The sequence below is a fragment of the Corylus avellana genome, chromosome 4 (assembly GCF_965113065.1).
Source record: "Corylus avellana chromosome 4, dhCorAvel1.hap1.2, whole genome shotgun sequence".
Taxonomy (NCBI): Eukaryota; Viridiplantae; Streptophyta; class Magnoliopsida; order Fagales; family Betulaceae; genus Corylus; species Corylus avellana.
The window spans coordinates 31,724,926-31,738,614 of NC_142493.1; the positions used below are offsets into that span (position 1 = coordinate 31,724,926).

At 37.7% G+C, this 13,689-nt stretch overlaps 2 protein-coding genes across 3 annotated transcripts; one reads left to right on the forward strand and one right to left on the reverse strand.

Annotated features, from left to right (window-relative positions):
- Positions 1–687: 687 nt before the first annotated feature.
- Positions 688–6,255, forward strand: LOC132179156 (Prefoldin chaperone subunit family protein). 2 transcript variants are annotated; one of them, XM_059591805.2, is made up of 7 exons: positions 688–867; positions 1,464–1,562; positions 1,995–2,024; positions 3,885–3,986; positions 4,645–4,752; positions 5,597–5,651; positions 6,047–6,255. In XM_059591805.2, the coding sequence occupies exons 1-7, from the start codon at positions 860–862 to the stop codon at positions 6,113–6,115; spliced, it is 471 nt and encodes a 156-aa protein (XP_059447788.1). In that variant the 5' UTR covers positions 688–859; the 3' UTR covers positions 6,116–6,255. The 2 variants fall into 2 exon arrangements, with proteins under 2 accessions (XP_059447788.1, XP_059447789.1); XM_059591806.2 differs by lacking the exon at positions 5,597–5,651.
- A 2,586-nt stretch (positions 6,256–8,841) lies between these two features.
- Positions 8,842–13,070, reverse strand: AGO7 (Argonaute family protein). The gene is made up of 3 exons (XM_059592118.2): positions 12,454–13,070; positions 10,729–11,965; positions 8,842–10,594 (listed from the first exon to the last, which is right to left on the reverse strand). Exons 1-3 carry the CDS (start codon positions 12,797–12,799, stop codon positions 9,136–9,138), a joined length of 3,042 nt encoding a protein of 1,013 aa, XP_059448101.2. The 5' UTR covers positions 12,800–13,070; the 3' UTR covers positions 8,842–9,135.
- Between the last annotated feature and the right edge of the window lie 619 nt (positions 13,071–13,689).

Below are 13,689 nucleotides of genomic sequence, written 5' to 3' on the forward strand. Positions count from 1 at the left end.
ATATGTTATATTTTTGAGGAACTAACTCGAAATATGGTAATTTTTCAAGACAAATATATATTTCAACTTCAATTTTTAAGTTTTTATTTTATTTCTTGTACCTACGCGTGTGTGTATATATATAGGCATTATAGGTCTTTAAATTGTAAAATAGGTATGAAAACTTTTGTTTCCCTTTTATCTTTTTAAATGTGATGTGGCTTTAGCAAATTCAATAATAATCTTAAAAGTTATATCTCCTTTAAATGGACAAGAAAAAGACAAAAAAAAAAAAAAAAAACCAAAACAAAACAAAATTACACATTTGATCAGCAATTAAATTTTTTTTGGTTATAAGTTCTAATTTTATTGTCACGTCATCCAGTTGTACATACGTCTACTAATTAGTATTATTTTTTTTTTTAACATGTTCACACAACAGGGGGGAGATGAGAATTTGAACTAGTGACTTCCGTTTCTTGAGCGTAGTCCGCAGCCGGTTGAATTACCTCTTAGAGATTACTAATTAGTATTATTCATTAGCAATGAAAATCAGCTTTATTTTTGTTTTTTAAAATTATTTTATTTTACAAATATTGATATAAGGGTTGATTTTACTAAAACATCACTAAATTATATGATAATTATACTAAAGTCTAGTAAATAGTATTTATTCATTTTCAAGACACAAAATTACAAACTCTGCAGCAAATATACGGCCAGAAGAAAAAAGAAAAAGTGAGCCGATTGTATCGTTATTTCTCTTTCTAGAAAATTCCATCGCTCTCAGTCTCTCTCTAAAAACTCGAGCTGTTGGTGTATTTTCAATCGGTGCAAACCTTTCGGCCCCTGCAGCCTGGTTTAGGGCTCCGAAAGCACGATGAGGAGGTGAGCAAGTTAGCGTTCACAAAACTTTATGGGCTACAATCTCCTTCACTGCTCGACGATTTTGCTTTTTGTATTTCGTTTGGGATTTCGATTGTTTTAGCTGTCACTCCGAGTACGGGATCCAAATTTTTTGACCCAAAGTTTGTTACTGTATTAGATACTTGTAGTTGTCGAGGTGCAAGGAATGCAGAATTGTTCACCTTAACTGTTTGATAAAATGCCCAAAAGAAATATTAGCGAGTAAGGTTGAAGCAGGACATTCGTGAGTAATCGAGTAAAATTATCTGAGTTGTAATTTCACTGATTGGAAACTAAAATGATATTAATAATTGATAGTAGCGCTGCTGCTAAATCAAACAAGTTGCTAAAATACTTGTAATGCATTTGTTTTTGTTAAATTAAGGAGGTGAAGTGGGCATCATGCACTGTGTTAGTTGCTAGAACTTACGTACTCGTAATCAGCTTGAATTCTTTATATGCCAGTCTAAACCCTGTTGCTATTTGTAATTTTTGTGAAAATATGTATTTGAGCATAGTCTCTCACTGTGGTTTAGTGACTTCTTGGGAAGCTCTAATTATACTTAAATATGTGACAGGATTGAAATGGACAGCTTTCGCCAGGAGAAAGTACAGAGATTTGAGGAATTTGTTGATCGACGCTTGAAACCAGATCTTATTCAAGCTATTGCTGAACGGTATGTCTTTGTTCGCTTGTTTCTTGCTTGTGTCAGTTGAAAGTGCTTCTAAAATCATCTCCACCTGCCTCCTAATTAGAGTAAAACAATGACATTCCGTTGGTGTTGAGACATGTTTAAATGGATGCAACATAAATTGTAAAGAACACATTTATTCTTTCTTATAAGAGATTCTATCTTTTATTTTCAGGCAGCATATATGTTTGTTAACAAGTCCTAGATTGAAACTTGACATTCTAACTCAATCATTTGAGTTGGACCAATTTGGCTTATTATGGTTTCAAAGTTCACATTTGTTTTTTAAAAGCGAATAGTTGAAGAAGCAGCAAATATCTCATTCGCCAATATAGTCTGGGTAGTGCTTTGTCGATATGTTGGTTGTGACATGAGAAGTGGGAAGAAGCACTAAACTTTTATGTTCTTATTTTGCAGGGACAAGGTCTTTGAACAACAAAAAGTTTTGTATCCTTTCCATTCTCTCTCTTCTCTGTGTGTGTGTGTCTATATAAGGAGGCGAACAAGCACACTTGGAGAGCACAATATACCGAATAGTTGTATGCTGCATTCGGGAAGGATGAATTGCTCTTGAAAAGGAATCCAATGATTCTCTCCCAATCGGTTGGAATATAGGTGCAATGATTTACTTCATGGGCGAGGTATCTAGTTCAAGTCCAGGATGGCCTAGCTAGGCCAAGTATGACTTGAACTATTGATTAATTCGTGCATATATATTTCTTATCTGCCACATTTGTTTGAATTCACAATAGACGGGATACTTGGCGCATGAGCTACAACATTGCATGGGTTGACATGCACAACAACTAGTATCTATTATTTATGGCTAGGACTACCGGGTTATCTAATCCCATTTCCTCCCCTAGCTTTTGTCTCTCAATGTTAGTATCGGCCCAATAGAGTCTCTCTTCAAGACAGTGCTCAAATTGTTACATCTTTCGTGCGGGTCGGAACTTTCCCGGCAAGGAATTTCGCTACCTTAGGATTGTTATAGTTACAACCACAGTTCATCGAGGCCTTGGTCGTTGGTTCCCTTGTCATCAGGTCACCAACTTCTTTGATCTTCCAGAACTAGGCAAGCATCAACCCCCGTACATGGTACCGATTGAGTGCTCTTGCACCGTTAGTTAGATACCACTTTGGAAAAGCTAAAATTATAACCTTGTGTTAGGACCTACGTTCTAAGGGACAGTTTCAGCTAGACAGTTTCTATGGGGCATAGGTCTCCCAAAAGGTAACGGAGGCACGCAAAGGTTTATTCGGGCTAGACGAAGATTGGCCCATGAGTGCAAAGGTAAAAGGGAGCTCCCTTCCACCCATCAAGCAGGGAAGAAAGTCAGGCTTAGTGATCCAATAGTGCCAAGTGGAAGGGTTGTCGCTTAATGGATAAAAGCAATAAAAATAATAATAATTAATTTTTATGTTAGATTTATTATATTTTATATTATTAATATATTTCATATAATGTAATAGATTTCATATTAATATAAAATAAATTATAACCATAAAAATAAATTATGACTATAATATATAGTTAAGTATAAGTTTCTCTTATTTAAATCGTTCAAAATACCTAGGGGTAAACCACTGATTCGGTGCGGGAGCTAAGGTCCAAAATATGGAAAAAAGAGGTGTTTCCACGACTCTGCCACCCAATCAATTTGTTCTGCTTAACCTCTATTTTATAGCCACATATCTTTCTAGCCAAAGAAAAATTTCCATTGATGAAAGATGTAAATCCATTGGAGAATAAAACATAACCATGTTGGATGAAATGGTTGTTGCTATATGTTAAAATAACGAATCATTGGTTAATAGAATAGATAAACCTTTCTCTTTGTCTCTCAAGTTGATGGATCTTCTCAATTGGTGATCTTGTAGTTCCTACGGGGTGAAGATGAGAAGATCCTTTATTTAGTAGCACATTAGGATGGCATAGCCTTAAAGTTAAAGGGCAGAGTTCAAACGAGGAAAAGGTTTATGGTGGACATATGTATGTATATACATATATATTGGACAATACGCAACTTACTCATCGCATGGGATTGAATCCATCACCTCACTCTCTAACACTTCTTAATCAGGGAGGAGATGCCATTTGATCCAGGAACCATCGTTCGAATCCATTTCTTGTGAAATATAGCTTGCTTCCTATTTCCTTTTGACTAGCTTAGGGGTTGCTTCAGAAGCATAATTTTTATTTGTGCAGTACCTATTTATCAGGGAATAAACTGTACATTAAACATATCAATCCCATGTGTTGATGCTTGTTGGCGTCTGTGTTTACTTGACTCTATGCACTTACAGCTTGGATTTGCGAAGGAACATAGAGAATCTACAGAAAAATAGTGTAACCAGTCTTAGGACTTTGGTCAATCTGGGCTCTGAAGTATACATGCAAGCTGATGTGTAAGTCTCTAACTCTCATCTTCTCTGATGTTTTGTGGTGATGCTTTCATGCTTATACATGTGAATGTGTGTGGTGCATGCAATTGTATCTTTCTTGTATATTTTGTTATTTTTCTACTTCTGTTTAATGATGGTACTATAGCTGGTTCACTTGTTGTCCATTATGTCCTAGTTAGCTACTAGTTTCCTTGCTTCCCTGTAGTGCTGATTATCATCATCATGGATTATGTTGGAAAAAGCATTTGCATCTTATGCAGGGACAGATCAATGGGACATAGTTTGTGGGCCCGGAATTGAATGAATTATTTCAGTGATGGGATTACAAAAAAATGTGTAATGTTTTGAGGGGGAAAAAAGGTTTAAAGTGATAGTCGCTCTTTTGTTGTCCATCATGCCCTACTATGAATGAAACAAAATAGCTTTTCTTTTGTTTTTGTTTTGGGTTGCTGGGGAGAAGGTGGCCCAGCTGTCAAGCCTATCCATGGTAGTGTAAGCACTTTGTATGTTGTTTTAGTCTGAGCATGACCACTTTGAATTAAGATTTTTGCATTGAATTGGCTGTAGCTGTGTTAAATGAGATAATTACTTCCTAATTACATTTTTTACTGTTGTCTGATTTTTTTAAATGGTTGGGGGGTTGTTTTATACATGCTTACAGTCCAGATACACAACGCATATTTGTGGATGTTGGACTTGGATTCCATGTGGAGTTCACCTGGCCTGAAGCTTTAAATTTCATATCACTAAAGGAAGAAAAGCTAACCAGGTATACAGTATTTCTTCTATAACAAGATATGCTTTTATCATTAGTATTCCAGGTATAATGAATCGAGTTGTCCATGGTCCATGAACAATTGGAGTTTGACTTGTTTAAGCTCGACTTGAGTTTGGTTCTAATTCATTAACCCTACCCGATACCTTCCCACCTACTTTCTTTCAACCCTTGCAAAATCCAGATCAGTTTTCATTTCCTTTTCTCTCTCTGGATACCACTTCTTCAGTTTGAGTTCGACCTTGACTCGTTTGGTTTATTTGAGTCTGGATAGAGCTGAGATCAAACTTGGTCAATTTTGGTAGAGCTGGGGTCAAACACCCTTTTGAAGCTCAACTCGAGCTTGAACTGAGCTTGAGCCTGCACCGTATAAGTTTATTTGTTTACTCTTGCATAGCGTAACTAATTTTGAAAGTGATTCATGCACTTCTTTAAATCTATTTGGTCACAACTATATCAAAGTGCTGCTTATATAGCACTTTGAACTTAGTATAGAAACACTCTGCTCAAAGCATATGCTTTCTGGTCATATATCAAGGTTCCTTGGCCACTGCCAAGTTTGATTCTAACATTCACGCTGCCGAATGTTCATCGAATGATTATTTAAGATGTGAAGGCTTGCACAGGTTGCTAAATCTTAATATACCATTTTAATTGTCAGTAGAATGTGATGCTTACTGTCTTCGCCAATATGGTAGTTTAATTACACCATCTGCTCTTTCCTGTCTGTTCATCTGACTAGACATTTTTTAAGTAGCTTGTTGTGTATATAGAAGCTTCTTTTCTTATTTTGTGTAAAGTACATTCAAACTGAATGCAGCTGGTTTCAATTATGCAGGCAGATAGAGGAGTACACTCGGCTAATTGCTTCTATTAAATCCCAGATAAAGATAGTATGTTCATTTATAATTATGATTGTTTGCCTTTTTATTTATTTTTCTAACATCTCTTGCAAAGTTGGAACGCCTGGTTAAGGATCTTCCAGTGAGTTCCTTAGGCCAGGACATCTTCTTTCCCTCTTCTTTTCTCTAAAGAGGGCTGTGCGTTTGTTCAAATCCTATTAACTACAGATCAAAGATAACAAGTTTGGGAGGCGACATTTTATTGAAGCAATTAACATAAAATGAGAAACAAGGATAATGGTTTTCTTGATATTTTGAATTTAAGTTCTTTGTGATGAAAACATATATTCGATGATAGTTAGCTTCTTTTGTTTCATCTGTGTGAACAAGTCTTTCTTTCTTTTTTCTGGGCTCTATGGGCGATGATCTCATTTGATTACATACAGGTTTGTGAAGGGATTCGGGAGTTACTGCAACTTCCAGCAGAGAGATCTGTACGAGGGCCCATTTTTTGACATTTGACCTGAATGTATGTATACCTCGGTTTCTCGTCTTACATGACTTGCACCCACCTTAAGAAGAAAGGACTAAATGCAAGGAAGTGAAAGGAAAGATCATTATTTGTCAATGCAAAATATTACCTCTGTAGTCTACACTTTCTTTGTTAGTGCTACTCCATTGGTTTTCTTTCACTAAAAAGTTTAGTCAGATGAGCTTGGATATGAATTTTGCTACAAATAACATAATTTCTAATGAACCAGGTGGTTCCTGTATAAATATTAAAAAAAAAATCTAAGTTTTGGAGTCATGATATTCAAGATGGGGAACAAAAATTGTGTTAATTAAGCTTTCTGATACTTTGAATATTCAAGGTCATGTTACACATCTTTGGAGTTGAGATGATGGGAAAAAAAGAAAAGGGTTTTTTTTTTTTTTTTTTTTTTGACATGTCTACATAAGAGGTGGGAGAAATTCGTACTAATGATTTTCGCTTGATAAAGTGTGGTCCGTTTCATATGATTCTTCACAAACCAAATGATATGAAGAAGAAAATAAAAGAAACAAAACAAAAAACAAAAACCATTAACTTTGTATTTTGTTTTGATAAGTGATAAGACCAAAATGGAATCCAATTTGCTGCCTGCCAAGTGCCAACCAAACACACACACACACGCATTATACATCTGCGGAAGTCTGACTGTAGTCCAACATAGATGCCGTGGTCTGTTGGTGTATGTTGTGCGGATGGGACTATACACCACAACAGGAACCCGACCGTTTATGTGGTGCCTTACTTATTTTTTACACCGTTAGACCGATGGATGATTTTGTCCGTTGGATCAATCACCGAAAGTCCTTTACCGACGAAAATTGTGTAGAACTACTAGATTGATTAGACCAATAATGCTGCAATAACAGCGTCAGGGCAGTATTAATCTTTGTTTTTTCGGCACCCCTATGAAATTTGAAGGAACGAATTTGCCCTTAAATAATTAACTATTTTTATTTTTATTTTTTTAAAGTAAACTGAATAACAAAAAGTGGAGTTAGAAAAAGAGAGAGGACAAATTGGTCTTTTGAGGTCATCCTCATTTAGAAAGGTGCAGAAGGAAACAAGAAGTAGGTGCAGGGAATAACGTGTAGTGTTAGTTTTGTTTGATAGGCCGTTGGTACATGGGATTGTGATGGAACGGGCCGTAGAGCATCAGTATAAGGTTCCATCACCGACAAGAGGAATCCAGGTTATGTAATTTCGTATTCTCATTCAAATGCCTTGATTCTCGTGTAAATATTAGTTGGCTCCACACAAAATCTTTTTTATTTTTTTATTCTAATCTTATTATTCTGTGTAATTCTTAATATTTTTATATATTTTTTACGTTATTACACATTTGTGAATATCCAAGTCCAACCAAATGAATTTCTCTTTTTAAGGTTATTTATTTATTTATTTTGGTGGTCCCTAATAAGTTTCTGTGAAAGCCCACATTGATTTCTGTCCCTTCCGGAGGGCCATGCAGTACTTAAAAGGCAAAAGCTGTGGGTGACGAACACAGAGAAACAGAAGAAAAGCTAATTGTGTAATAAGAGAGAGCTGATGAAGAGACAAAAGGGGAAGTCAAAAAGTCAGACTTTTTGTGTGGCTTTATTTATTATTACAATACCCTCTCTCTCTCTCTCTCTCTGTGTCTCTGTACGTATTTTACGTAACATATATTCTTTGTTGAATTTGGGCAGGGGCCCGTGAAGGGAAGGGCTTTTGAATGAATGCTCTCTCTGTACAACTCTGCTGTCCTTGATGGTGCTGCATGCATGGGATGGTACGTATAAATAAATACATACACACTGACATGGTGTAGGTCTGTGCCTACCCTCAATTGGTTTTGTTTTTTCAAATTTAATCCCACATAGCCAATAGGACCAAGTGCAGAGAGTTATAACTTTTTTATAACAGAGCTTAGATATTTACTTTTTTGGAGTTTACTGATGCAGTGATGGATCACCCTGAGCTCAAATCTACGAGCACATTTTAAGATAAGGGTCAAATAAGTTTTGAGAGGTTGTCGGTTGTGTCGGCGGATATACCTCTGCCTGTTTAAATCAGTCTTTTGGGACAGGGATAGATGCATGAGAAGAGAGTTAATTCATACCTCATGATGGGTTCGTTTTCTTTACATTTATGGGTTCTCTCTCCTCAGCATGGGTCCGGTAAGGTGTCGCTCCGCTTTTGGACAGTCACCAATCCTTGGCGGGTCCGGAGCATACCTTTTGCTAGGTGTCATCTTTTTTACAAGGCATAATACTAATAGAGCTGAGCGTACCTTTTGCTAAGTGTCACCTTTTTTACAAAGCATAATACTAATAGAGCTGAATTAAATGTCACATGCTAGTAGCGTGGTGGGATGTAAGGTGGGGTTTTTGACTTGCAATAAGGCGTTCCTTAATGTCTTGTTGCGAACCTCGAGAAAGTTGGGGTGGTTGGGCAGACAATGATCTCGTGTTTTGAAAGGTGTTTTTTGTTTTAAAAATTATTCTGATAATATATTATCAAGGTAAAATTTATTTTTATGTTTTGAAGAGTGTTTTGTGTTTGAAATTATTTAATTTATTAATGTATGCGTTGAGAAGAAAAAAATAAATAAATTCAAACAAACATGACCGAATTTGTATCTCTTCGAAGGTGTCGTATCTCAAGGATTGATTGATTCAATGCAATAGTGCAAGAGAACAAATCAAAACAGGAGGAAAAACACATGGTACTTTCATTCAGGATTTAAGTAAAAAAGAGAACTTCAAATTCAGCATCGATGAGAGAGATAAATAACTTCCTCAATAAATATAAGGAAATTTTACCACAGTTTGCATCATCTAGAAAGGCCAACAGAGAATTAGCATTCATTCTTGAATTGACCTACAAGTTAGTCATAATCGGGACCTGGCTAGCTTATGCAATCATATTAGTCTACATCTCTCTGGAATTCAAGTGTGTGGGTCATATAGTTTAGAAATTTGAATGCAACGAGAGCAAGAAGAATCAGCAGTAGAACATGAGTTTCTTAACATTTTCACTAAGTTTTGGCAGGGGAGAAGCTTTAGGAGGGGCAGCTCGGGAGAAAGTAGAAGCATTTCTCATATAACCTGTAGGTTCTGACCGCTCAAGATAAAGTCTACCTCTGTATGCAGCTAGGTGGGCATAGTAAGCTGGAGGAACCAAAGATATTGGTTTGGTGCACCTCACAAATGTGTAGCAGAGACTGTAAACCAGCTTCTGTAGTTCATCAGAAGTGAACTGGTTTTCATCCCACAAGACATGGTAATGGGTTGGCCGGCTTGTTCCTTTCACACCCCAATGGCTACAAAGATAGAAATCAAATTCCCTTGGATGAGTAATCACAGTATCAACCACTGTGCCTGGAGGAACATTTTCATCAGAAAACTGGTTTTGAGTGGAAGATGGATCGGTTTCAAAGGGAAATAACCTTGTGTGATGCCTCTTCTGGACTACTGAGAAAGTGATGAGAGGTTTATAGCCAGGGAATCTATTACATGCGTCTCTAATGGCTTGCAGCTCCTCTTCGAGTACTTTATAAAATTGGGTTTCACTTACCCCATCCCTGAAGAAAATTATTCTCTTGGGGAGTTTCTTTACTTCCTGGCAAAAATCCTCAAGTAACTCCCCGACCATGGCACCAAGATCCTGGATGATTTCTTGTCGATGTGTTTGGGACCTCATTCTTGAAACATACTTGTTTGCTGCTGGCCAATTCATGCTACCAACCACAGCAGCAACGGATGGGCTGAAATCATCAAGTGGATGAGGGTGTGTCACATCAGCACCCATAAAAATCACTGGCTCATCAGACTGGAGGACACGTGGGATTTGAGAGGGTAATGAATTGAACAATGCAACTGTGCATCCACCAACTTTGGCATTGATCTTGAGAGCCAAATTTGCCAGGAATTGAGAGCTCAACTTGCTGAGGTTCTGATATAAGCAACACTGGCTTACAACCCCAATGCTTGTCTCTGCAATTCGCTTCAGATCTGCATAGCCTTTATGTTTTCTCTCCATTATACAAACAAGCAGCTGGAGATTGTTTGATGCAGCTTTGTGTATTTTCTTGAGTTTAGATTCCAAAAGAGAGACATTGTTAAGCACATGGGTTGATTCAAATTGGGGGCTAACTATTGTGCTTTTGTTGAGAAAGATGCCTAGTTGTTCACACCTCTGTGATAGCTGGTTTATGAATTTCGGAACATAGGACTTCTGCTCAGAGGTGCCACCGAAACTTATCAGTGCCCACCTCTCAATTTGTGCTCCTTCAAAAACGTGGCTGTCCAGAAGGTTCCACTGTCTGTCATTGCGGGAAGGAATCAGATCTCTCACATGGCCACCATCGCCAAGCTTTAACTTGGGAGGTTGAAGAATTCTTCCGTTTAATCGTGTCATTTCTCCGGAAACATGGAGTTTGAACTCTCTTCCTTGGATGCCACTGTTGAGATAGAAAAAAAAAATAGTAAATACTTAGAAGACATTTCATAGCCAACCATGAAAGTTCTAATAGACAAAAAACTTTCAAGAGAATTCAGGGCAAAATTTCTTCACTAGCAAACTTTCAAAAATAACCTTTTTGGCCCAACAGGTCCTCTCATGACTCCATCTATAATAGCTTTTCGCTCTCTTGGTCGCTGGCAACCCATCTTAAGTATTCTTGCAGTCTGATCATCTGAAAGCTTCCCAAGAAACTTCTGGCCTTCACAAATCATACAAAGCTCCATAGGAAGATAACACGGTTTACTCCGACTAATTTGCAAGCATGGCATGTTTCTGAACTGTATATCATAATTGTAATGCTCCTTGAAGTAAGACACCAGCCTCAGGTTCTTCCCATCCCTGTCTGCAAAACAAAGATTTTCAGTAGCATCCTCAGTTAAGCCATAGACACGATATCTCTGAAGAGTTTCTCTGTGGCAAACGAAGACCCTGATGTTCTTCAATGCCTTCTCCACTTCCTTCCTCTCTTCACCAGTTAAACCCCTTGTCTTCCTTTGAGAAAGGTCCCGCAGAAAGTCAAGACGCTTCTGCAAGTAGGGGATTACTCCAATGCTTTCATGAAAAGCACTCACAGAGAAGTCTACATTGAGGGCAAGTCCTTGTTGGGTTGGACGAAGGCTCTGAAAGAACCCTCTCAATCCAATAGCTCCACCCCCGATTTCTTTAGTTCCTCCCATTGAACTTGAATACAATGATCTCCCAACAGCTATACATTTCTCTGTCGGGCTTTCCCTTAAAACAACATCCAAAGCATGGAGATAATCTTGAGGAAGCGGGATCCAATCATCTCCCTCCTTGGTTAAGTAACTAGTTAACTCCTTTCCGTCAAACTTCGACACAAGTTTGATGTTTATCCGAAATAGTTTAAGCTTTGGAGGCTTCTCTAGCAAGTCATTGAATTCTCCTTTTGGCAAAGCTGACTTACTAGTGGGGAGTGGGAGGCTTACATAGAACTCAAGCCTATCATTTTGGAATTCAACAGGGCTGTAAAGGTTCTTTCGACCATCATAGGCTGGAAAAGAACCAGAGAGCACAATCGAATTTTCCTCGACCAATTTCTGTTTGATCATTCGGGCAACTTCTTTTGGGGGATTAGGAGAGATTTCAACATTGTAATGAAAAATTCGTTGAGATGAATCAAATTGGACAAGAAAATGGTTGGCTAGGAGAGAGATAACTGGCCCTTCTACGCCCCCCGAATCTGGTCTTCTTGCAGTCACTACTGCTTGTGGTGTCCTTGCACCCATGATCCTTCTTCCATTATCTCCTTTAGGGGGTAAACTTTTTGGCCTTTCGAGTCCCTCTGGACCTGAGTGGACAAGGAGGACAGAACAAGATGAGTCCAACTGATTCAACTCTAAAAATCATAAAATTGAGATATTTTAAGCCTAAATCGGCCATAAATGGTGGAATTACTTAAACTACAATACTCGACACTTCCAAATCAAAATCAGCAGGACATGTCATTTTTGTCAATTATGTTCTCCTCACAGTAGATAAGTTAACTCAAGTATCAAGATTTCCATATTTGAATAAGAACAAAGAGATAAATTGGACCAAAAGAAAGACAAGAAAAAATGAAAAAAAGAAGATGGAAAACAGAGTAAATAGCACATCTTTCTCAATTTTCGGTCTTCTCTAATGGTTAAAACTACGATAGTAAGCTACATGAACAAAGTACATATCCTCCTCCCCAGAATAGTTAACCATAAACCATACTTGCACTTCCAAAGAGCAGGAACCAAATAAAGGGGGTAAAAAACAGAACAAGTAAAAGAAGAGGCTTTTGATATTTACCTGTTGAAATTGTGACATTTCGGACCTGGGTATCTGAGGAGGCGACAAGAGGAGGGTTATTCAGCTTGCATGAAGGTTTGTAGAGATGGGTTTTTGTTCTGAAGCTCTGGTTTTGAGGAAGAGGTGGAGTTAAAGCTAGCTGAAGCGGTATTTGAGGAGGCAGAGGAAGCAGCGCTGGGTAGTATCTCTGGTACTGGTTCTGGTTGCAGAACCCATACTGATTTGAGTACTGTAGTAGCTGATGCTGATACTGGTACTGATGCTTGTGAGGGCTGGCTCTCCCCCTAAAACCTCTCGTTTCGGTGGTGCATTTCTTGTTAGCATTGGGTTCTTCTGTCTTTTCCATTACTTGCTAGAGAGAAAAACAAGAGTGAAGGGAGAAATAGAAAACAGAGATGGGCATGAGACAGAGAGAGAGAGAAACAGAGGTTCTGATTTTGTTATCAGTGAGACTGGGGGAAGGTGCCCCCAGCAGACTGTAGTTATTGTACAGTGAGAGTGCTTCTTTGTGTCCAGCTCTAGAGAGAAAGGCTGAAGGCTGGATATTGCTTTATAAAGAAAGATGAAAGCCAGTACTGCCTATTTGGAGTTGTGCAAACTGCAAAGGGTATGTTTTAGGGCTCTTTAAAAACCCTTTGGGAATAAATATGGGTCTATTTTTTGTGTCCACCTGGAAAACAATACAAGGCTATCTATGCTTGCCTTTTCTTGAAAAAATATTTGGTCAGTCAAATGGGGAGGGAATAAATAAAGGTACTCTCTGCTATAGAAAATTAGAATTCTGGTGATAGCGATGGCCCATGGCCATGGACTTTCAGTTTCACCTCCTTCCTGGGGCTTTTGATTTTTGCTTTTCAATATTTTATTAAGCATCATCCTGCTTATCATTTTTATCATTGCCATTGTCTCATTCCAAGCTTTCTACTGGGGTCAAATTCATTTTATTTTACCACATTTTAATATTTAAAGCATCATACACAAAATAATAATAATAATAATAATAATAATAATAATAGAAAACTATGAAATCTTTAACATTTTACATTGGGAAATTCACCATGAGGTTCATACACGATGATGAGAAACTGGGAAATTTTTAACACTCCAAAACCAGATTAAGCAAAGAGTGGCAAGCATAATTAGCTACCAAAGTTTTTGCAGCTTCTTTTCAAACCCTACTTGATAGCGGCCTAATGGAACTTCTTAAACGCCCCTATGTTATATTTACCATTTGCC